Source organism: Bombus vosnesenskii, unplaced genomic scaffold (genome assembly GCF_011952255.1).
Source record: "Bombus vosnesenskii isolate JDL3184/JDL3185 unplaced genomic scaffold, Bvos_JDL3184-5_v1.1 scf7180000013270, whole genome shotgun sequence".
Lineage (NCBI taxonomy): Eukaryota > Metazoa > Arthropoda > Insecta > Hymenoptera > Apidae > Bombus > Bombus vosnesenskii.
The window spans coordinates 2,586,530-2,611,986 of record NW_022882928.1 but is presented as its reverse complement, the minus strand read 5'-3'; the positions used below and the strand labels follow the sequence as shown (position 1 = coordinate 2,611,986).

Genomic DNA, 25,457 nt, shown 5'->3' with positions numbered 1-25,457 from the left:
AATCGTGGAATAAAAACAACCGGTTAGATCGAAAGATGTAAAGTAAGGAAATTATAGAATCTCGAATCACCGATTCAGAGTCGGATATCTAAAGTTTAGAATAGACCACTTGATCACCAATGTAGACACGTGACTATCTTATCAACGTTTCGAAACGTTTTCCGAAACGAAGTAACGATAACAGGTAACGATCTGAAAGGCTCGTTTACTAATGCAGCTCTGTCGTAAATTCCACGGTACCTGGTAATCTCTTAAAGACCGTAATTGCAGCTCATTGGATCAAGGATAATGATATTACGGAATAATTGTCAAACCTCATGCGATCGAAGTTACGTGATCGCACGGAAGCTTCTTACATAACGCGTCTTCAGACGGCTTTCCGTCATTAGACGATGATATATATCACGTTTAACGAGCATCGGTCGACGGATTCTATTTCTCGTTGGTCGCAATGAATTCCCAAACGCGCCAACATCGCTCGATCGAAACAATGATGTTAGCGATTTCAAAAATGATAAAGAATAAAACTATTATATAATTTTCATCGTAAAAAGATTACTCGACGAACATTGGTAGCATCGTGTTCGATTTCGTTAACAGTAGATCCGTCGCTACCTCTGATTAATTATTATAAATCGAATCTACGTTAGAACATCGATATCAGCTATGGCGATTTTTCAGAAGTTTTCAAATTTGTTCGTGTCTTTTGGATTTTCCCGGGGACTGAGCTCTGCGTCGGAAGGGGATGAAAAGATGAGAGGGCGCCGCTCTCCCAAACAGGTCGATACGACCTGCGCGCTCATTCTCCATCGACGACTGTGCTGGAATGGACCCGTGCTGATTCTGCAGTTGCAAAACATATCACGAACAGAGGTCTCGCGTTTTATGTCGTTCGTCCTAGTCGCGGCGATCGAACGAGGAAAAATCCACGAATAAAACGAGGAAATGCAGGTGGTTGACAATGGAGTAACGTGAAATTCATTGGTGTTTTCATTATCATCTGTGTACCGTGGCCTTGTCATTTTAGTAACTAAAATCTAGTAAAGTGCAAAAGGAGTAAAAAATACAGAAAATGGGAACCAGATTCGCAGCATGTGAGTACTAAAAAAATGTTTTGTATATTTATTTACGTATAACTGCTCTTTTTCAGATTCATTGAAGTTAACTAATCTGCACGACTACTATCAGAGACTTCTTCACGGTAGTCAACCTGTACCTTCCGGTCTCGACATGGCAAACACAGTGAAATTCTTTTCTCAAATGCTGCTGTGTAATAATCGCAATATCGTTTTATCCGTGTCTGTTGAAAATCGTTTGATAATTTATGCTTTGTTTCACAGCTCTGTTAAAAGAAGTTCGCGAAGCACCTTTCGAAATGATCAAGTCTCAAAAGTACGACGCAGAACGTATGGCTCTTTACCCGAATTTGGATTACAAACAGCTGTACAACGCGCTCACTCAGCTGATCGATGTTGTTTCCTCTATTCACACCGGTTTGCAAGGTCTGTCCTATATTTTGTTTTTATTCGATCGTTTGCAATTCAAAATCCATGTTTCAGTGTTTGGACAGGCATTGCTTCAGTGTCTCGCGTGTCTCTTGCCTTTTTTGGACCACGATATGATCGACAATGTACCTTATCTCACGGCCAGCTCGATCTCGGTACTTCCAGTGGAACTTCATCAAGATATCGTCAACTATCTCTGTTTCTACATTCTACCATTCACCATCAGTAGGTGTCTTCGTTTCGTGCAATAGATGCAGAGACTAAAACATGTTTGATTATTTCAAATATGTTCCTTTAATTATAGCAAGGAAAACCGAGGATGGAACGGAGAACGCAGCTAGTCAGTCGATAGCGGCTGTTATCATGATGATCTTTCAATACTCCACTAACCCAGGTTCTAATTTTCATCGTTATATTTTTATAAAAATGCAGATATGTATTCGTAATTAAAGATTGCGAAAAAATTGTCTAAACGTCTATGATTGTTTAGCTCACCATTGTCAACTATTGGAATGTCTAATGGCACTGAAACCAGGCGTGGTAAAAGACATTCTTTGCGTGGTGGCTTACGGCACAGCACCGGCAAGAGCTTCAGCAGCTAAATTACTGTTCTACTACTGGCCATCGTTCAATCCAAATCTCTTCGATCGCAGGGCGGTTCTAATGAAATTCGCAAGTGCGTTTCCCCACGGGGTTTTGATAATATCGCTGAAACCTTCGTTCGATAAAATACAAAATATGAATTTAACATATGCAGATGATTTGGCACCGTTCGTCTGTCAAAGAGATTCTTGTCCAAATGCGGGCAACGCCGAAGCTGGCAAAGTTTGTTACGATCATCGAATATCTATCACATTCGCTACAGAAACACCGCCACCTATGTATCTGTGTATCGAATGCGCGAATGAAATACACAGGGCGCATCCTAATCAAATGTTCTACGATATTTTGCATCCCATGCAACAGGTGTCGATGATATGCGAAAATAAGGTGAGTCGAATGGTTTTTAGTTGAAAATTAATCTAAAATAAATTCAGACGCGAGAATGGGTCTTTCTATCGAGAATTTAATCCCGTCTGACACGTCTTAACGTTTCTAAATTACGTCAGAACTGTAAAGCCACGGACAAGTCGGCGATCAGCGTCTGTTTCTCCACCGAATGCGCCAGCTACAACGGAAACCATCCGATTCGCTATTGCCAGAAATGTCACACTAATCGACACGATAAAGGCCGGGGTGAGGACCACGTGTATCATACGGCGTTGCCTCACATATCGAAATTGGATCCTCAGACGCAGACCTATATGGTACAAGCGATCGTCAGGTGAGACACCTAACTTCCAACTCATTTTCTATTTGCTAAAAGATCCTGTATCGCTTAACGTTCGAAAGATATCGGAACAAGGATGGGGACTATGGTTGGGACAAGGGACACTAACAGTCGTTGTAATTTGCACGAGTTTAATGAGACGTTGTCGCGACTAGAGACGAGAGATTCGCTCACACGGATCTCTGATACGTTTAAACATTGAGAATTTCAGTCGATTAAATATCCTAAATTTTGAGCGTATGCTTATCTAAATATATAATAGTAAGAAAGATACAGAGTCTCTTGTCTCTAGCGTATCGTCGATGTCAAAGTCCTTTCTGCGACAGAAGCGTTTTTTGATGACGTGAACGTATGCGACGCACGTTGATGCAGTTCGATTGGTTTCATTCGTGTTTACCAACCCACAGATCGCGACCATGATCGTACGTTATGTATTAATTATGTGTTAATTTCTGATATACACGGTAACCGTGCGATATTAAAAGATTTCCATTGAAAAGAAGAAAAATTTATCGTTAAAAATTGTAGTTAACGGGACAGTTAATTATTTATTTAGAGGTAACAGGTCGCATCCAAACGATGGTTGTTAATCACTATCCACGATGTCCAATCTTCGATGTGTTCGAAAGTAACACGATGACGCGTACTAACGAATGATCGCAGGATCATTGTTGCTTTGCGTGTTTGTTCGTGCTGGTCCATCCTGCTTGGTAAGACATTATGCTGTAACCACGTTCAATGGAAACTTAGGATACATCGAAGCAACTCTTCTGCTATATTTTCGTGTAACATAAATTGTCGATTACAGTAATTTCCATTAAACGTGGTTAATCGATGCTCCATATTATTGTGTTTGAATATTCACAGAAACGATCGAGATGTCGCATGTCACCCTATACCGATCAAGAATGTATCTTCCACGTTCCTTTCTATCATACTTGATAATAAATTGTTTCGCGTACATCTCGATCCGTCATTGACGCTAAAGCCTCCAGACTTCGAAAATCTCTATGGATTCATCGGGGATATAATCTCAAAATAAGAAATTTGTCTTTGCAAAAATTTCAAAATTCTAGAGATTTTAGAGCCGGCGTTAACGTGATTCACCGACTCGCGAATTAAAGGAGTCGAGATGCGATAACCAACGTGAACAAACTTTCGCTAAATCGCTTCTATCGACTATCGAAAACGTTGAATGAAAAGCGCAGCACCGAAGTCGCCTCGAAAATCGTGGAGAGCGTTCGAAACCGGATGGCGGCTAGCGTGGACAAGTTTTTCTTCGAGTTATCCACAAGCGAAAGACACGTGACTCCGAAGCATTCAGCCTCACAGTAGAGAGCATAGGAAAAGTGCACCTTAAAGTTGCAATGCGAGGACACCACGCCGTATCACGTCCTGGATACGACGCACCAGCAGCTTGGTACCGTTTCTACAAATAAAAACGGACCCACTGGTGCAGGCTTGAATAGATACCCATTACCCGAGACACACTGGTATGCTGCACGAACAGAGACACTCTTTTAACGGGATATCCGGGGATCTGTTTTTTCTCTGTTTTTTTTTCTTCAATTGTTATTTTCATAATAGAATCGCGGACTCTATGAAACACTGATATTTTTGATATCTTCTATTCACTGATATTTCTTTCTTTCTTTCTTTCTTTCTTTTTTTTTTTTTTTTTTTCTTTATAGTCTAGAATGTTATTTCTCGAATGTGGACACATCAATACTGCATGTAGTTTTGATATCTTGAAACTAGCATGAGTCCCCGTAGTTAGAATTATAGAACACGGAACAGTGAATTACATTTGCTGTCATTTGAGATAGGAATTCTTTCAAGATTTCTCTCGACGATCTAATTGTCTATATACTATTATAAATGGATATAATTTCTTATGGTGAGCACGATCTAAAGTCGCGTCTGATCGAACAGGCGTTGTGGTCGACGTAGATTAATCGGATTTCTATTTTGGAACATTTGTAACACAGAATGTCCGAATAGTAGATCGACATTGTCGTTGTTTAATATAGAATTTTATGAACTGTTTCACGATCGATACCGTTACACGATTCTTTATTATCTTTTGTGATACAAAAGGGTGTGATATTCTGCCGAGTATAAGTAAGGAAAGGATCGTGAAGGAATTCAAATCACCATTGAACGTGGAAGCTTCGATTCTTCGACGTTCGGTGCTCTTTCATTTTCTCGCTCGCCTGAAATCGTTAGTGGAAGCTTCGAATCGCGGCACGATCAAAATTGGAAACAACGTCGAAAGTAATAGTTGCACTGAAATTTGTTCCTTTGTTTGCATTTAAATTTCACTTTCGATCAAATTCACTCTTTCTCTAATTATTACCATAACTCGAGATACGAACGAAACTATCTATCGGGTAATATTTCAATATGAAACAACGAGAACCTTCGTCTATCGATTCCAAGTGATAGATTTAACCGAGAGAGTGTCGATCTCAGTTAAAAATCATATTTAACGATCTGTTGAAAAAATTATCGCGTGAAAAATTGCCAGTGTTTAGCCGACCACAACCAGACGTGGCCGTAGATCGCGTTTGACATCCCACTGACCAGGTTTCCTCTCTACTTGCAGCCTGCTTAAGGAAGCTGAACCGCTAAGTATGGATAGTAACCGAGACATCTTGGAAATAAATACTAATAAGGGAAGCGCAGGATTCCCAGGGAGCGGCGGTGGGAGCAGCGGGGGTGGTTCTGGTAGCGGGAGCGGTGGGCAATTCGATTCGGCTACCTTGGAGGAGAGACAGCTACTTGGAAGATACGGTGTCTGGCTGCTGGTCGGGCTTTGCACGCCGAATCAAGAAACCTCGATCGAAATACTCGGCCGTTTATTGTCAATGCTATTTCATTGGTTTCATGTTACTGCCTACTCTTTCGATGGTACTAAAAAAAGCCTTATGCACCTTATCTTTTCTGTTGGTAATTTAACACTTCGCATATTTATACACTTAATGAACGTAGAACGTAGATGAGCAGTGAATGGGCGGCGGAAGGCCATTGGATAATGTCGAGTAACGACGATGATGTCACGATGTCGCTTCGAATCTTTTAAAGGGATTGCCGACAAATTTCAAATAATTGCAAAACGATAAGAATTCCTTTCTTTGACGTTTTGAAGGCTTTTTAGTTTTTTTAAACTTCTCTTTTCTTTATTAGACCTTATCCTGCTGACAAACACATCCAATGTACATTCTTACGAGCGTGTGCATTTCGGTGTTCAGACGTTGTTCATCCACGAGAACAACAGCTCGTCCACTGTAACTGCAGCCTGAGTCGAAGCAACACGTGACACGAGCGTCGTACTCGACGAGATTCGAAGCATCTCGAGCCCATCACTAGACCGTAGGTAGTGTTTGGCCGCGATCGTAGGCACATTCGAGCGGATCGCCGATTTTTCCATTGGTTTTCGTTCTTTTTCTTTCGCTTTGTCTTCAGATGCTTTCGACACAATTACTACTCCATGTTTTACACTCTATACGATATTTAACGTTAGACAAAGTGGTGACTAGAAAAGAACGAAACAGAGAAAATGAATAATCCTCATGGTTAGGTAAAAAGACATTCATATGTTACACATTTGTTAGTGTTTTGACAAGAGCTTGATCGTGAACACTATCGCCGTTCGTCATATTCCAATTGAATAGCTTTCAATGTTGTCTTCCTGTTTCTCTCTCTAAATTCTCCCTATATTATTTTTTTTTGTGTGTGTGTCTATAAATTGTATCAGTAAATCAATGTATTCGATGTTACCTGTGTTGAACTCGTTGTCGTAGAGGCGTCAGCTTTGCAGCTGTTCCAGCTTGTTTCTCCGATCTTTCTATATTTCATTTCTTATCGTTTCACAGTTTATTCCCTCACTTCGTCATTGTGTAGTTTGAAGTACGTCTGTAGAATTTTCTTCTCTCATAGATAGAATTGATATTTGATGTTACGTGAATACACAGCCCTCGGCTATCGAGTTTCGACCATCCGAAACTTTTAACAACAAGTTGAACAGCATAAAGAAAAGAGTACAATTTGCTGTTTGTAACATAGTACTGTTGCCTGGAAAAATGACATCTTTTACATTCGATGGTCAGGGACTGTAGAAAATTCATGATATTCGACGACGATCTGCTAGGTTGACGCCTATGCGTTAAGTTGCCTTTACGTGTGCATGTCACACACACACACACACACACGAAGAGCTTCCACTGAAATCTCAGAAATAAGGAACAAGAGTGCGTCTGCGTCGCGGCTGATCGAGTCTCTCAAAGATCGATGCATAGAATGACGACGCTGAAAGAATAGAGTGCGAAGTTTCTATGCATCGAAGTAGTGATTCTTTCTCGAGAATAGCCATGTTAAAACTCGCGAAGAATTTTCCAAATAAGAATACAATTCGATCGATCGGTTTCTCAAAATTCCATCGGTGATCGATTCAGAGATTCAATGATACTTTCTGCATGCTGTCGAAGTAACACTGCCAATACAGATTCAATAGCTTTGTACCTTTCCCGTGTTTGCTGTGTGATCCAAAATTCCGCTTTTGTATCGTTTCCATTCGAAAACACACGAACTGATAAAGTACCCGGTTACTACGGTAAATTCGACCAGTGATATTCTCAAACGTACTTTAAGAGGTGTTTTCTTAAGAACAACGTCTGATCTATCGCGATGTTTTACCATAGGGCAAGCAGAGAGTGCATTGGAGAAATTGAAAACCGAATACGTCTGTGGATGGCTGTCGGAAGTGATGAAAACTCATTACGAAGTTTTTATTTCCTGTCTTCTTCCACATCCGGCGGACTACGTTCGAGTCGGAGGACACTGGTGCGAATGTTGAAAATTCTTGTTAGGAATTCGAGGAGTAATAAAATTAATTTAGCCATAGAAATTAATTAAAAAAAAAATAGATACCCGAATAAAGCTGATTTTGACAAACGAATGATTGCAATTAAGGGAAACATTGGCCTCGAGGACGTCGCACTTAAAAGATGGCCTAAATCGCTTGTTCTGCTTAGTCCCCTACGAAGTAATTACCCCAGACGTTTGGGACTACGTGATGCCACACTGGATGGAGGCCATGGTGAACGACGTACCGGAGTACGAGCTGCACGAATTAAAGATGATTTTATGGTACGAAATACTTCGCTCAAGAACGATTCTTGCCTGGAAAATTCTTGGTGAAAATTTTGAAAACTATTCGATTATCGTCTCCAGTAAAATTTTGGATCGGGACATGAGTCCTCTAGGCTTCGACGCTAAGAAGATGTACAATTTCGTGGCGAAACGATTTGTCAACACTTGCGCAAAGGTTCAAGAACAAGCTCTGAATTGGCTGCAAACGCTAACTATGTTGGAGATCAGTATTCCTCTGTGCCAACTGTTTTCCATGTTCAGCGATGGCGTGGCTGTTATGGGTACCATGAACATTGCCGAGTCTGAGCAGAAGCCTAGCAAAGGAAAGAAGAAGAAGGACGAGGAAGGAAATACTATTTGTACGTCGAAATGACAATTACCGATTCGTAAAGGAAGTGAATTTTCACGTTTTCGCGATAGTGGAAGGTTTACTAATGTGTAAAATGTACAGGTTCTGTGGTCGAAAACGAATCAGGAAAATCGACGCCATTGTCCGACGATGTTGTGCCAACACCGAGACACATGGAATTCACTACCAATTCGGAGTTGAATTTATCCTGTTGCATTCTTATGCTCGATATATTATTGAAACAGGTGCATCCATTTTTGCGGATACAAATCTAAGAGTAGAATATGATTACGAAGGAATGAACGAGAAATCTAATGAAATGTATCAAATATTACAGATGGAATTGCAGAACATAGATAAGCACACAGGGATTAACACGTGGGTTTGCAGGGACGCGTGTCGATTGATGAAATCGATCGTTGCCTCGAATTGGAACAACTGCCACGTGTGCAACGCGGTCGCTGAGTGTACTTACTGTGAATCTAGCGTGATCTGGCATCAATTATGCCTGCAATTGGTCACTTACATGGCACCGGAAAATCCAGCTTATCCGCCTGACGTGAGTCCCTTACGTTAACATTCGGTGATGATCAGATAACCAGATCGCTTAAAGTCTCTTTGTAATTTTCTGTTTAAATCCAACTGTCTTCTAACGTTCAGAAAATCGTCGACGAAAGTGCGGAGGATCATGGACGTAAAAGTCCAGAGACAGCGCGAAAAGGAGACTCAAAATCCGACGTGGTAATTAGTATGCCAGTGCCGGAAATGCACTCGGTCGGTGGCGTTCTTGCACACATGCCTCAGGTATACTGCCATAATAAACTTCACTCGTTGACAAATTTGAGATGTTCTATTATCTTGTTACACGATCTTGTTACACTGCCTAAGAGACACAGCGTCTTTCTTTCTATCTCTCTGTGCGAAACACTTTCTGCAACAACAAAATACGCAGCATGCTGTTCGTCTAACAAAAACAAAAAAAAAATACAAACTGTGTGTGCCTCTCTCTGTCTCTCTTCTTCTACTGCAAAATGGCGTTGTGTGAACCATTAACACGGTAGGCTAATCTATGTGACCGGAGGTAGCTACTTTGATCGTTTATATCAGTTCTTCGAACAGATCATGACAGCCACAGTAGAGACAGTTTCGGAGCAGCTGGATCTCGCAGCTATCATGCCAACGGAAAAGGTCATGTCAGCTGTTGCTCGAGCAGTTACCCTTTCTGAGACTGACGTAGGTAAGAAAAAAATTCGCCTGGTTCTACCTTTCGTATTTTTGAAATCGATCGAACGTGGTTAATCGAAAAATAATTATCAAATTTCGAACACCGAGTTCGATGTCGAATTTTAAAATTACTGAAAATCATGTAAAATTGCAGTGAACGTAGAATTAACTTAAATTACTTGAATTTTCTGAATTACGTCGATACCTTCGATCAACGCAACTTCGAATTTATCGACCAAGGGAAATCGTGCGATTGATGCCTGACCAAGCATGGGTCTATTCTACTTCGGTTCGCGAAATATTCGAATCCCATAAATCCACAGATTTAATATTTGCCTAGCTATCGTACCAATCTCTCCATAGACATCAAGCACCTTTCGTAAGGATCAGGAATCTCTGTTGCAGCCACAGCCACCGTGAGCGTAGCCAAACCTCGACTGATAGGAGAAAACGATCAACCATTGAATCTAAGTCCAGAAAATGAGGCGGACGACTTCTGGCACACCTCCGTTGGAAAGTTTCGATTTAATATCGAGGATCTTCCTGAACAACTACAGTACATACACAAACTTTTGAAGGTACAGTATTTGTAAAAACTGATAATACTTTAGGAGATGAAATTGTTCTCTATTTGTCCGATTCATAGGAGATAATGACGATTGACAAGCCTGACATACTCTACTATATGCTTCAATGTTTAAACGTGATGTGCCTTTACGGAGATGCTTTCAACATGGCGGTGAAGGATCATCAAGGATTCTTCATATGGTGCCAAGAAAATTTATTAATAAAAAAGTAAGTAAGGTTATTCCTTATGAACTTTAATATGTGAATCTAACATCTTCCATGAAAGATGATATTTATCTATTCCTTGTCAACGACATCTTTATATTTCCAGATGAATAGAAACATCAGGTATTCGTTGCACCTCAGTAACAATATTTCTCCGTTTTAGTGATTTTAAATGATTTTCTCGAATTAAATTGTGCTTCTTTCCTTCTACAGTCTATGGGAACTCCTAAACGCCGAACACTCTCACATAGCCCAGGTCACCGTACCGTTGTTACTCCACTGCGTGACTTTACCCTGTGGAACGGACACTTTCTGGCGTCTGATTCAGGAAGAATTCCATAATTCGGATTGGCGCGTTCGATTCGTGGCAGGTATAACGATTAAACACTGTAGGACGAAGGAGGTCGGCTAACTGAAAGAAATCAATTCCTCAATTTATTAACGCTCAACAGTCGAAAGAGTCACACTAATAGCTAGATTTATGGACTCCACTCCTCTAAGAAATGTTATGAGTCTGCAAGCTGCTCTAGCAAACGCGTTCTGTTATCTGGTCGCGAGTATGGACGACAGCAACGTATATGTTGCTCAGAGAGCCACCTTGTACCTTGGTACCATCCATGATACAGCTATGAGAGTAAGATTTGCATACATAACTAGTCGTATCTATTAATTTATTCTGACACAATATATTTAATTGTTTAATTTAAATATCTCTAGTCTCTGATTCTCTGCTTGGAAACTCAATTCGATACAGTGATAGTCGATCGTCCAATGGTACTCCAATCGCTGTATCAGTTACACAATAGCCTCAGCGACAGACATGTTTTAACTTGGGAATTTTTCTTGAATCGTTTCGATGCTTTGTTTCTCGAGGCTCAAATTAATTTGGAACGATCCGGAGATGTACCCTATCTACGTGGTCAGTTTGTAAACTCAGCTGTAAAATTGAATTTGCCGAAGTGGTCATAGCACACTCTGTATATTAATCGATGAATCGATTCGCAGATCTCAGAAACACGGACCTGAACAGCGAAATCTTCATGAAGAAGGTGCACAGAGCGCAGGAAGCTCTGTCCCAGTCGGATGGAAGCGGAACAAACTCTATAAAGACGCTGAGCGCGAGTTTTGGCACGAAATGGCCCTACAAACGCACCATGTCAGCGCCGGCGTCGATGATTCCGCGACAGGACACTAAACAAGGTACACGAATCTCACGGTTCATCAACGACATATCGTGATTCACTTCAAATTGATTACTGTCGGCGATGAATCATGAAAGTCTAAAGAATACAGTAAAGAGTCGGACTCGAAGACATAGGAGTCCGAGTCAGAGAATGCCCCTCTGATCTTGACTTGCAAAGTTGAGAGTCACGTCAGATTACAGACTTATCATATTCTTTCAGAATACCGTTAAAATCGAATGAATCCTTAAAGAGAGCTGAGGATTCCGACATTAGTAGAATTATAGTCCTTACACAGAGTATGATCCATGTGATGGATTTATACTTTCGAGACATCCTGTATATTCCAAAATTCTATTACCAAAGAAGAATCCCTAACTCTCGAAGGACTTTACGATCGACAATTCGCGATCTCTATCGACTCTCTTGCTGGCTACATAGCTTTAGAATTACAGAAAGCTAGTCGATCGTCCATGTAAAAACCACGTCTAAAACCACTTCACGTCCTCACCTGTCACACGCGTTTTTCAATTGTGTTGCACTGTGTCGAACCGCGCAGAAAAGGAGAAGGTGTACAGCCGGCAATACTCGGCGCCTATCCTGAAGCGCAAGAGCTCCAGATTCGGACTGGGTCAGTTGCTGGGGTCCACCCCACCTAATAACAGTATACCAGGTAGAGTAGCGTTGCTGATGTTAGCCTTAGACGTGGCCGTTCTCCTCTGTGTTATCTGTGTTCTCACGTATACACGTACACATATACACACCCTTTGCCCCCTCTGTGTACGCGAAACGCGATAATGTTTGGGGATGTTCGATGTGGAACCTTTGTGGTAAGTTTGATGGTTCGTCAGCCTCCTTTTAAGGAGCTCGCTTTAGACATTTTCTTTTTATATATGAACTAACTAAACTAAAAAGGTTAAAGGTGTTTCCTTTGTCGTGATGATCGATTTGATTATACGGGAATTTGGTTCTTGTATTGCGTAGGTTTTGTGCTATGAAGCTAATTGTAAGCGATGAGTTTCGTTCGAGGGAAATGACAATTTCAGAATTGAGAGTACTCTTTTGTTCCCCCGTTGTTTTGAGCATAGTTTGTCCGTATGAACGACGATTTTGATTGAGATTTTTAGAAGTTGAAAGAGAATGTTTTCTGTGTAGTTGTAGCGAGTAGAAATTAGCGTGTAGTTTCTTTGGACAATTTATCTGTTGATCGATGGATTTCTTCTTCTTGGTAGTGGGTAGATCGCTTACCCTAATAACTGTGAATGTTCGTAGATAGTTTCCCGGTGTTGACCAACGTAAGGTAGATTTGTAACCTTAGAAATTCGTTGATGACATCGAGAGAGGCTTTGCTTGTGCATGATCGCAGATAACGAAAGTCTTAGAAAATTTTTAAATGCAAGCGATGGTGGTAAGATTTCTATGAACTTCGATCGTTTTATTTCGCTCGATTAACTTTGATTAAGGACCATATTTACTAGCGTTCGATATTACAGATGGTCACGTTCATTCTTTAAACATGGTAGACGAGGCTAGCGCATTACCAGGGTACACCCACAGAATTGTGGATTTGGAAGAAGCTGACAAAGAAACCATGCATTTGCTGGTCTTCTTGTTGATGCAATTCCTTTCTAGACAGGACCAGGTAAATGAACAATTGTTTTTTTTTTCTTTAATTGATTCATCCAAAATCCTCCGTTATTAATAGAAAATATTGATAAACACAGGCTTATCCAACGGATGAGAAACCCCTGTCAAAAACGCAAGGAATCGTGCTACGCCATTTGTATCTTCTACTAGGTTACAACCAAACTGAACGCACTTTTCATACTTCTCCACAACGATTAAGGTATTCTATAATAATAATAATAAAAAGGAAAATAGGAAGAAGAAACAACACCAATTACCAAAATAACAATTCCGTGGTTCTCTTCAGAGTTTCCCCTGTATTCAACGTTTTCATCGCGAATCTTCCTCAACTACTAGACCAGAATCACGTGATGGGATGGGTGATGACACCTCCGGTTCTAGCTATCCTTCAACATTGCCCTTGTCCACCGCAAGGTGTGCCTCCATCTGATCATCAAACACCAACTTACAGTCTCTGGTATCTCGAACCCCATAACAGACGATCTTGGTTAATGTCTCTTCTCGTCATACTGTACAAGGTGTGATGGACAATCTTTTAAATATCTTTCTATCCTTTTCATCGAATTGTATTCATTTCTCATTGTGCCTAGTGTCAGTATGGCCAGCAACCGTGGTGTAGCCAGTTGCAAGTGTTGATCAAGATCGTATTAAACACCCTGGACACGCAGCATCATCAATGCAAAAGAATTCCAGCTACCGTAGTGATGGGTGGTCCGCCATCCAGATCACGTGGTATACACAGATAATAATTCTAAAATAAAAAGTACATTCCTACAAGAAAACTGAACTTCACAAAACGTTCTGTTGAATTTCAGATGTGTCACAACCGTCTCTGGGCGTAGACCATGAGTTAATGGGTATGGGAGATATGAACACCGAGAGTCCTCCAATGAGGACTCCCATGGTATCGGTTCATCAACGGAGTCCAGGACCGACGCATGGTCAGATGGAGACTCATTGGGAAGAAAGCACAACGACCTGCCGTTATACGAACAAACACTCCAGGTTATTTGATCTACACACTTCCTAGTTCTTAGCAATTCTGCATCCTAGTCAATATCATAGATTCCCCATGGAAAGGTAGAGCATTAGGCTACTTCAGCTTGGAATGTTTCACGTTGACGTCTTTGCGAATTCTGCACTACTTGAATTCTGTTTCAGATTTTTATCATCGTCATCTCATTTAGAATGATCATGTTCTTTTAAGAATAGCTGAAGCAAGTTGTCATAAGATTATTCAAAATTTATTTTTTACTTTATTTTATAGTGATCTTAGAATCATTTTCACGATACGACTCAAGACCAGGGGAACAAAGATATCGATACTTCCACCATTCTCTCGTATTTTACTATAGGCATGAAACGAAGTAGCAATAGCAAAAGCTAAGAGATACGACCTATGAGGTGGCCTTTCTTACATCAAGTAGAATTTCCTTCCCTTCTTTTAATCGAATAGTCAATCTAGCAGATTCTAGGCTCTAGAGTTACCTAGAGTATCTTGAGAATATACAGTCCAGGACCCAGAGAGAATTACATCATGACACATCCGTGCCTGTGCTTACACCAGTAGCTGCTTGTTACAATTTCCGCTATTGTGAATGCTCTGCAAAGCTACTCGATCAATGCGGATGATACGGAGTCCGAGCTGGCTGCAATACCCGAGAGCCCAAAATCTGACAGCACCTTGCATGGCAGCAGTGGTGGATCGCTCGGCGAACTGGAGGAAACCCCGACTGCTGTTACCAGAAGTGTTTCGCTCCATGGATCTAGAACCACCACCGACGTCTTGACGAAAATGGATTGGAACAATCAAAACATCATCAGGAAATCTGAAGGAATCAGCCGACCCACTTGGTTTCTTGGTAGCGAGGAGGATTCTCATCAGGTATTTAGAAGATTCAACTTAAAACAATTCAGAATGTCATTTCTTTTGCCACCAATAAACCTTCTTTGACGCTAATTAGCTTTCTATTATTTTTCTATAGAGTACAAAAATTGGTCCCCAAAAGAAGTGGAGCGTTCACGAGGGCGTAAAAATGATGGTGACGAGTACTTTGCTAAGTGGTCAACCAGATCTACAAAGGTACTCTCCTGTGTCAAGAATCGAGAAAATGTCAGAAAGGGCAGAAAAAGGGATTCTAGAGAAAGCGATTCCAGAGAAGCCAGCGCCAGAAAAAGCAGCCCAAGAAAGAAACATCACTGTACAGATAGCTTTCAACGGAGACACTGCTTCCTCGAAGCCTTTCGAGTTATGCAGCGCTCTCGCAACCACTCTGCCAGCTCAAGTTCAAAAGTAAAATTATCCATTTCGTTACTATAACACGTCACTGTATCATTTTCGTACTGACGAAGACGAATGTGATTACGCTACAGATTCGAGCTGCAAAAAGAAAAGATACCCCCAACAAGCTCCGGTAATTCAGATTCGCCAAATACTAAACAACTGGGTCGTCAGAAGCGTATAGAGCAAAGTGTGACCATAGCTTCGCCTGTGTCTCCAAGTCAAGTGGTTACAGTCACGAGCAGTGACCATTCGAGCTCTCCAGCAGTCAGTTCGGTATCTTCGCAAGTCACAAGCACCGACAATGGCCAGCAGCCGAGCTGGCACGGGTCTCCCTATCCCTTAACCACGCCAACGGTTGAAAGACTTCTACCAATTGGAACTACCATTCGTCCAGTTGGTAAGTATCTTTGTTAACAAAAGACAAATGGAATTTTCATCGATTCGATAATTTTATAGTTCCACGGCCAAGCGTAGGTCAAAGAATTCTTCGTTGCGAGGATACTTACGGTTCGCCTGAATCACCTTTGTCCAAGATGGATGTGTTAACAGTCAGTGAGTATTTGTAGATTTTCAAACGCTATACTGTTTCACAATTCTAGCTACTATTTCGAAGATATAGAAAAAAACACAATGTCGAATGAGAAAGAAATGAAATAACTTTTTCAGGCTCCTCGTTCGATCAGGATAGTGAAACGTGTATGTCCAGCGACGTAACGAGTCCTAGAAGCATATCGCAGTTGGAATTTCCTATGCCTGAACGATTGTTACCTATCGGGCCTCACAGAGACTTCAGTGGTTTGGTCGAGCACGTTCGTCAGGCGCTCGGTGTCCAAGAAATCGGTAGTAAAATTGTATTATTCAATAGAAAAAGTCAGTATAATTTTTAAATTGATAATAATACCCTGTCAAATTTGTCAGATTCCAATAGATTTAGCAATAACAATGAAAATGGTAAAGGCGAAGCACAGCCGCCGGTGAAGCAAGATAGCACAACGTCTGAGAATATGGTAAAAAGTACTTTTCATTTCGCAAGTTCTACCATCTACACAAAAAATAAGAAATGCCGATTTTTCAGTCGGCATCTCTAGTTCCAACGTCGAACGAGATACACTCAAGTAGATCAGCGAGTCCGAGAAGACTGACCAAGCAGGTAGCTCTAGAATCACCGCCTCCAGCGATGGAATCCTCAGATTACCCTTCTCGAGTGTTCGATCCTGATCGAAGAGGTAGAGTAAAGGATCACGTTCGTATTCAACGAGACAGGCCTCGAAAGGATAGTATCAGTGGACACGATGGCCCATTATCCAGACGTACAGACTCTTGGTAAACTTTAGAAGACACTCCTAACACTTTTATTCGAGATTTAAGATCGTACATTACGATCTTCTTTTATCGTTCATAGGTCTGGTGCTCAATTGCAACCTAACTTCGATGTCGCATCCCAACAAGCCTACCACGCTGATTTTAGCTTGAAGCAAAGTTTATTCCGCATCGGAGACGACTGCATTTACGAGAGGTAGCTTTTAGTTTGGTGTTAATAATAAATGTTTATTTTTGCATGATGCACAATTTGGTTTCTACATTTGTCGTAGGTGTTCGGAATGTGGGACGATAAAGGAGGAATATTCCGACGAGGAACTCGGTTTATGCATCATCAACCTAGGCACGTTCATCCATCGTGAACCATCCTTGGCAGCTCCGCTCTTGCCAGAAATCCTACGTGTCGTGACAAAGTCTGACTCGAATTTTATTTTACCGTTCTATTTCCAAATAACATAACACTGCAAAAACGTGTCTCGATGATATATTTTCGTTTGCAGGGTGGCCCTCAATGCGATGTACCCTTGGCAAAGCGAGACCAACATGCATTTGCCCGGTGGCGCAATCAGCGTTGCGCATCAATTCCTCCGTTGTGTTCTACATCAACTGGCGCCTAATGGAGTTTTCTTGCAGATGTTCCAAACGCATTTAAATGGTGCGAAGATTTTACAACCTCTTCTATGGAACCTATGACAACCCATTTCATTTTCCAGAATCTACAAGAATGCAGTTCTTCAAGAGTGTTACTCAGGCCTTGGTCGACTTCAACGAATTAAACCCGATAGCACCTCTGCAATTATTGCTCGAGGTACTTCTATGCGTATTTCAAGTCTGCAAGTTTGCTATAAACGTCATGACTAACACAATTTATGCAAGAAATCGCACCTTGGTCATAAAATTCACAAAAGGAGATTGAGAGTAAAATATCGATAAGACAATCTTTTACGAAACATATATCCAGATATGAGTGCTTGTTACGATCAATAAGAATTGCCACTGATCGCTATCAACCTATAATGATCACGAATGATCGTATCCTCATATTTCAGGCTCTAAACGCAAAGAAATCTCTGCCAATGGAGCGCCTGCCGATAATACTATACAACATAGCGTGCTACCTGGACTGTCTGCCGCTAGAAGCAGGTCTGGGTCCAGGTGCAGCAACCTGGAGCGGTCTTCTGACGCAGTTCGATGGCCTGTTCCGTAGGCTGGTGCTGATGCTCTCATCCATCGAAGACACCACTTCGTTATTAAGGATCATGATTTCTTTATTGAAGGTCCCGAGCATTCAACAGTCGAAGGTCAGCTGTTCGCCGCTCGTAAATAACCTGTCCGTGGATGTTCGCGATTATTATCGTTGCGGCACGATCGTCGTCGCTATAGGGAAGACGTAAATGTGCCGGAGGATTTATTCCTTCTGGCTGACCGATGCAATAATCGGGAATTTTCGATGACTAAGAGATCGTTTGATGCTCGTTCGAGACAGATTTATGATACGGTTTTACAGCGAGTTTCTGTTTTATGATCTTGGGTCTGGTTTAGCTAAATTATTTGGAAACTCGTGTTTTCATTCAAAAAAATATCAATTTTTTCACCTGACAAGGTCATGGTTAGACAATGGCCCAGGAAGGAATTTTTTTTAATGCTTTATAGATCTTTGTTGGAAAAATATCTAGTTGGGATACTTTTACAGGGCATGCTGGATCCCTTTGCCAAGGTATTGAGCTACGCCATTCAGAATTCTACTATAAAGTATAGTTACCTGACGGATCTGTGCTACCTCTGTCACAGAGCCTTCACTAGAGACAGAGACAAACACTTCTTTGGAAGAACCATCGTGTTCGAATTAATTCAAGCCATCAAATTCAAAACCACGATACCGGATTCGAATTTTCTGTTGCTTCTGCACTTCGTGCTTCAGGTAAGGGGAAAGGTTGTTAAAAAGTAATGATCGGATAATTTATGGTTCGAATATGGTTAGGACATTGGAGGCTCGTTACCTAACACGATCGCTTTGGAGAACGTCCAAACGGACGTATCGCCAATTTACAATACGAACGCCTCCGAGTCACTGAAGAATCAGCTGTCAGATGTGCTCGATTTCTTGGCAGACTTTCACACTTTGAGTAAAGTGAAGGTAGTCGAAATAACATTAAATAATAGTCCTACCCACGACAAATAACGAGACTAATAATTTTTAAATGAATTTTCCGATGATGTAGAGCTACAGCAAGGGAATGCAGGCTGGACTAAACGAGGATACATTGGGTGGTATATTGAAATGTGGTCTCGCGCAATATGTAGCGATAGAAATTACTAGAGGCAATAATATAGAGAACAGAGCTGTCGCTCGATATCTTCCATGGCTCTATAGCGCACCTTCGATGATACAGCAAGGGTAATTAAAGATTAATTACTAAGATAACTTCAACAACGCTGAAGTTAATGTCATTTTCAGAGCTCGAGAGTACGTAGACTGTATAGGACACATCAGATTACTATCCTGGCTCTTATTAGGCTCTCTCACGCACACTGCAATGTATGCTGGCAATAATAATACGCACACCCACGGGCCATCGATTCCATCTGCCCAACCGATACCGCAAGAAGTATCTTGCCATGTTGCAGATCACGTGCAAGTCATATTTTCTGGGTTCCCAGAACAATCTAAAGCATCGGTCTTACACATGTCTTCGTTGTTTCATGCTTTCATATTGTGTCAAGTACGTACCTGTGTATATTAATTAACATCTATGGATACAATTTGACGGTATCGTTGTTGTTTGTATTTAGTTGTGGACAATGTATTTGGAAGAGTTGTCGAAAAACAATCCATCGAATAGCGAGGGCCATAATATTACGATGAATATTTTATTGGAGTTCTGGGGCAAGATAACGCCCTGTATATTGGAATTGATTCAATTCTCAAAAGTAGTAAGTTCATAAAAGTCCTCAGAAGTAGAGCTCCTCTTTTCTCAAATAAAAAATTGCCTTTGTAGTTGGCTGAGATGGTGAATTTGCATTTCCTGAGTCTACTCGAGGCTCTTCTTGAGTGTGGGTCCATCCTGTTAAGTAAATTGTTACCCCTTTGGAGTCCCATACTACATTCGCATCATGTTCAGGTGAGACGAATCATTAAAGCGGCTCGTTTTCAGTTCCAATAATTCCGTTTTTGAAAGATTGAAGATCTTTACATGAAAAATTTATATATAATTAGCTACCAGGACATTTACAAGTGCGTTTGCAAAATTGTCGAGACTTTCCACCCAACAAAATGTCCGAACACTTTGCCTCCTCTCGTCGAGAATCAAATGCCACGCTTTTACGATGGTTGCATCGATTACAGTTCAAGATGGGGCAAATAGAAATGCAATCTTCTACGGCCACGCAATTTTATTCCATTTAAAAGAGATAAGTCGAAGAAAATAAACTGTCTAGTTGATCGGAAAGTGTTTTATAAAGTACGTTTTCGAAAACGTTGATTCCTATATTATTTTAGATGAATGTTGCATTCTGTATAACAATAATAATTTGTTAATTGTCACAAAATATATTTATTATATTAAAATTTCGTAGTCATTTGTTTATTCCATGTAGTGGAAATTTTGATTATTGCAAATAAGACACGCAGGTAAGACGCAAAAACTTTACCAAGTGGAATTTTGCACGCGTCACGTTCCGCTTATCACGAGACTCGTAATTTTATTCGATCCAACGCGATAACAGGATTTGCAATAAAAGGCAAGCGATTAATTTTGATAAGACCATTAGTCATCGTGTACATATTACGTCCAAGGAATTTGAGTTACTTGCATAATGAGATGTTTAGGGAATTTTTTCGGTAACTAGACCTAGTGATATTTATTTCTAGTGAAGATCAGTAGAATTTTACTCTAGTGTATAAGTTTTCGATTTAATATATCGATTTATCCATAATGTAAACAACTTCCAACAATTTCAGCCTAAATTTGACTGACTTTCCAATAAAAAATATAACATTGATCGTGTTTTTCACCTAGATATCAAAAATATGACCAATCTAGTTGGAAAATATTTGGAGAACATATCACTTTCGATAAAACTACTTTTATTCATAATCTATATGTTAATTTTATGCGTTTTACGCATTTGATGTATTTCTTATGAAATTTCTGATGCTATCTTCAATTTGTTTTAACTGAGAAATCCATCGTTTTAATTTCTCGTGCCATAGTAGCTCGGTTTAGGAACTGTATATATACCACAGTTTTGTAACTAGCATTAATGACGTGAAAAACGAGGTTAGAAATGCTTTCGATTTATTAAACGTGAAAAATTATACATTTCTCATGCTCGACAGAGTGGAATGTATACAGTACGTGTATGCATATATATTTCAATTAAAAGTAAAAGTACCGTGGAATGTGAAGCATTTCGGTGTTTGGTCGTAGTTATACGGTACTTATTTTTCTCTCGCGGTCTTAATAAAAGCGCATCGTTGCTGCACTCTTTTGTATTTTATTCGTTTCTCTTTCATTGTTAAACTGTTATCTCCAGCATAAGTCTTTCATTGAAAAATACTTTTCAATATCCAATGCAGTGAATCGAACATAAAAAAATTCAATTTCTATAATTTTGTTTAATATTATACCAATGCTGTCTTTTTCCAGTTAAACGCGTTATTACAATGCCGTTTAAGTTTCATTTGAAGAAAAGTCGACAATATAATGTGGTCTCCAAAAATCAGTATGTGATCTGCATAGAACTGTTGGATACCACCTCCATAGAATGCACACTGAGTATTGATAGCCTTGGTCAGGAGTGTTTGGACAATGTGACTCAACGTTTAGGATTAGGACAGCCTGAATTCTTTGGTCTACGTTATATTTCGAGGCATGATTCTCCATCTCCAAGATGGGTTGACATGGACAAACCATTGAAAAAACAATTGGAAAAAGAAGCCAAAAATTTCAGTCTATATTTGAGGGTCATGTACTATGTTACTGATGTGCAACTCATTCAAGATGAAATGACAAGGTATGTAATATCTTAAATATTTCGATATCATTCAACTATTACCATTTATTTCTTTAATATCATGTTTTTAGGTATCATTATTATCTTCAATTGAAAAGCGATGTTTTGGAAAGTAGATTTCAGTGTAATTCTAGGCAAGCAACTCTTTTAGCAAGTTACTTGATGCAAGCAGAATTTGGTAACTATGATGCAGAACGACATACAATGGAGTGCTTGCAACAATGTACATTATTTCCCAAGGTAATTAAAGACAGCTACCAATAAAAGAATTATTAGATACGTCTTATTTGATTCTTACTTCATTTTATTATTCAGGATGTTATTCAAGCAGATCCTGGAGGGCCAGATTCTCTTTTGCATACTGCTGTATGTCAATACAAGAATCTGGTTGGTGTTACTCAGCCTGCAGCAGAGGAACTATACATTTCTATTGTTATGCAGCTAGAGGGATATGGAAATGAAACGTTTTCTACTAAGGTATTCACATTGATCCTATAGTTTGCATAGTCTTTAACACAACAACAAGTTTGAGAACTTTGACTTACAGGACAATGGAAATAATGAAGTGATACTAGGAATATCTGTCAATGGGATTATGGTCATCTATCCTAACACACAGACAACACAATTCTATAGGTATTTATTTCGTAAAAATATATTACATGCTGAATTAGCAACTATAGTGGAGATTTATATATGCTTCAGATGGAAAGATATAAGCAATGTGATCAATCACAAAAAGACGTTTAGAATAGAATGTCAAGCCGAAGGCGAGGAGCCAAAGCAATTCATATTTACCGAATCGCGCAATGCAAAATATGTGTGGCGTTTATGTATAGCACAGCACACATTTTACATGCAACATCAAGAATCTCGGCCAATGGAGAGATCAACTAATGGTTATTTCGTAAGTAGTATTTCATTCAAGCGCAACATTGCGCCAAGAACACGTCCAAGTAAAATCTCTGTATCATATTTTAGGACAGCGACACAAACGATTCGGGAGATCATGCGGTATCGGTAAATTTGGATAACAGAAATGCAGAGGGTCACACAAGATGGACTAGTTACAATGATCTCTCAACGTCACCGTATCCCGTTGTATCCGTGTCGTCTACAGACATCAACAACTTACGTGCCTTACTTCCGTCCTATAGACCAGCACCTGATTATGAAACTGCTGTCCAAATGAAATATAATAACGGAGGAAATCCACCCCAGCCTTATTACGCTAATCAATCCACGATTGTGGGAGCAGATATTTCGTGCCTTCTTGGTAACGTAGTCAATCGAAGTAGATATTGAAGTTACGAATTACGAGTTCTATCATCCAAGATCATACGAGATGAGAAACATAATCGTCCCGAGTATTATAAATGTTTTTAAGAAGCAGTATTTTCTAATAATTATTCGCATACAGATACACCTTCATAAGAAATAACAGAAAATCCTACATTCTGGATTAACATTTTACTGACCGCCTGCGATTCAACAGCATACGCACGTCCGACCGGCAGCTGAGGCACAGATTCTCCCTGACGCCGACTCTGTTTCGGTTTATACTCTCCAATACCATTTTTTTCGTTCATCGCGAACGGTAAGTTTTTCAAATTGGTATAAAACTGTGAGAGCTTACAAAGCAACGCAACTGACACTCAATTGCTGAAGGTATCTTAGTACTAAATAACAAATTACTGCTCAAATAATGAGAAAGATGGTCGGCAACAAAAAGCCGATTAATAGGCTATCGGTCGGTAAGCGTCGGAGACAAAAAACCGATTAATTGGTTATCGGTCGGTAAAGTGTTAATGGTTAAGACTGACACGCACAATTTTACGAACTATTTGTTCTTTCACTCTATATATTAAAACGTACTATTTTTAAATATTAATATTTTGCGTAGCGCAGTTTCATTATGTTCACAAATAATTCCCTTTATTATAGATGGGAAAGTGATCTTTCTGATTATATCAGTTTTTTGACATAAACATTGTTATAATTTATAGCATATAGTAATGTATAGAGTGTCATATAAGAGCTAGATATCATACTGTAAATAAATGGTAATCTTATTTTTTTTTAATCAATATGTTAAATAAAATAAGATATTTATTATTATAACCAAAATAAAATTTACTGATATCTGTCAATCTATGAACTGATTGAATTTACTAAATAAATATCCCAACAAATATTCTATAGAAATAGATTATATATAGATTATGTAAAGGTGACAAATACAAACAAAGACATATTTTAATCTATTGAGGTCACATCGTATTTGTAATATGTAATTCTGGACCATGGATAAAATGACTATTATCACTTTTTATCTTCTTAGTGGTATAATGTCAACAAATTAAATACAATTTTGATAGATTAACAATAATTATATACTTACATAACGCAATAATAAACAATTTCTTCATTCAGTCTTTTCATCAAGTCCACTTTTCTCAGCATCACTAATGGCCTTCAATAGAGATATTGGATCAGGTTTGTTCGCAGTAGCAAATACTTTCAGACCAGCATGGACTAGTGCTTGCTCAGTCACAGGTCCAATAGCAACTGCTTTTATATTGTTCATATCGTACAATTTCTTTTTCAATAGAGCTACTATATGTTCTACTATCGATGGACTAAAGAAAACAAATATTTTGGGCATATTGTCCATGAATTTTAATAAATCACGCTCCAAAGATTCACTGGGCAGAGTTTTATAAGCAACTATTCTATGGACATTTATGTCACTTTCATTAAGGGTCTTTTCAATTGTATCTCGCCCTATCTCGCTACAAGGATATAGTAAGGGCTTTGATTTCTTTGCAACAGAAGCCACTAACAATTCAGCTAATTCTTTGGCATTGCCAGCTTCTTTACCAAAACAGTTGTCTGAACTTAAGTGAGTTTTAACAAAAGATTCAGTTGCTGGTCCTACACAATACACTGGCAAAATTCTCCAGGGGTGTAGAATGTCATCATCTTCCTTTGCAGAAAGTTTAATTGCCTCTGCAGCACGTCGGCTTGTTAATATCAACCCTATGAATGCATAGAAGAAGATAATGAGATGAATGAAGATAAGGCACTAAAATCATATACAATATTACTACCATAGTATGAAGACGATGACAGAAGGCATTCCCTGAGCTCCGATATATTCACGAATTCGAAACGTAAAGTAGGTAAACAGTCGCACGAATAACCTGCAGTTTTCAACGTTTCTACGTAAGCCTCTTGTGAATCATTCTTTTCAGACAAGCCACGACATAAAATTATTTTTTCGTAACGCGGTGCCATATTTGCGAATTTTCCCTTCGTCACATGCACTAGAAAACGTAATTATCGCACACTAATAATTCATACGGAAATAAACGTTCATAATTATTCCGATATATCAACGGAAACGGACGCAAGTAACTACATGACGCGTTGACGGATATTCAAGGATACTCATTTTCGAAAATACGAGACAATTCATTGGGATTATTTTGAAAAAGTGACTAATATATTACGCGCCAAAACAGCAATTCGTATCCCGGCACGAGAGCCATTTTGGTTAGTGTAGTACGATCGTCCGCCACCAGAGGCTAAATTTGCTTTTGATTATCGAAACTGTTGTTACTTTCGATAATCGAATTTTCAAATAAACGAGCAAGTT

The 25,457-nt window shown here is 39.6% G+C and overlaps 3 protein-coding genes across 6 annotated transcripts; 2 read left to right on the top strand and 1 right to left on the bottom strand.

Annotated features, from left to right (window-relative positions):
- Positions 1-1,072: 1,072 nt before the first annotated feature.
- Positions 1,073-20,375, top strand: LOC117231082 (protein unc-79 homolog). Its single transcript, XM_033489165.1, is given in 48 exon segments — positions 1,073-1,094; positions 1,151-1,270; positions 1,341-1,502; positions 1,560-1,730; positions 1,810-1,899; positions 1,996-2,181; positions 2,263-2,495; positions 2,615-2,829; positions 5,441-5,466; positions 5,521-5,745; positions 7,536-7,677; positions 7,807-7,983; positions 8,068-8,345; positions 8,438-8,580; positions 8,673-8,894; positions 8,996-9,139; positions 9,443-9,572; positions 9,965-10,137; positions 10,206-10,354; positions 10,565-10,722; positions 10,804-10,985; positions 11,069-11,270; positions 11,357-11,551; positions 12,092-12,205; positions 13,026-13,174; positions 13,257-13,378; positions 13,466-13,697; positions 13,770-13,911; positions 13,995-14,184; positions 14,791-15,064; positions 15,165-15,472; positions 15,553-15,860; positions 15,920-16,015; positions 16,130-16,306; positions 16,382-16,470; positions 16,539-16,786; positions 16,866-16,979; positions 17,056-17,196; positions 17,284-17,439; positions 17,441-17,591; positions 17,833-18,084; positions 18,477-18,704; positions 18,765-18,920; positions 19,006-19,181; positions 19,242-19,506; positions 19,577-19,717; positions 19,783-19,905; positions 20,001-20,375. Coding segments are annotated over 48 exon segments (8,286 nt in total). The 3' UTR covers positions 20,190-20,375.
- Positions 20,376-20,529: 154 nt separating this feature from the next.
- On the top strand, positions 20,530-23,163 carry LOC117231084 (tyrosine-protein phosphatase non-receptor type 14). 4 transcript variants are annotated; one of them, XM_033489168.1, is made up of 7 exons: positions 20,530-20,624; positions 21,433-21,799; positions 21,871-22,039; positions 22,115-22,276; positions 22,347-22,435; positions 22,505-22,706; positions 22,781-23,163. In XM_033489168.1, the coding sequence occupies exons 1-7, from the start codon at positions 20,600-20,602 to the stop codon at positions 23,102-23,104; spliced, it is 1,338 nt and encodes a 445-aa protein (XP_033345059.1). In that variant the 5' UTR covers positions 20,530-20,599; the 3' UTR covers positions 23,105-23,163. The 4 variants fall into 4 exon arrangements, with proteins under 4 accessions (XP_033345059.1, XP_033345062.1, XP_033345061.1 ...); XM_033489171.1 differs by lacking the exon at positions 20,530-20,624 and adding an exon at positions 20,884-21,063; XM_033489170.1 differs by lacking the exon at positions 20,530-20,624 and adding an exon at positions 20,885-21,137.
- Positions 23,164-24,131: 968 nt separating this feature from the next.
- On the bottom strand, positions 24,132-25,365 carry LOC117231085 (uroporphyrinogen-III synthase). Its single transcript, XM_033489172.1, has 2 exons — positions 24,910-25,365; positions 24,132-24,838 (listed from the first exon to the last, which is right to left on the bottom strand). Exons 1-2 carry the CDS (start codon positions 25,094-25,096, stop codon positions 24,225-24,227), a joined length of 801 nt encoding a protein of 266 aa, XP_033345063.1. The 5' UTR covers positions 25,097-25,365; the 3' UTR covers positions 24,132-24,224.
- Positions 25,366-25,457: the final 92 nt, after the last annotated feature.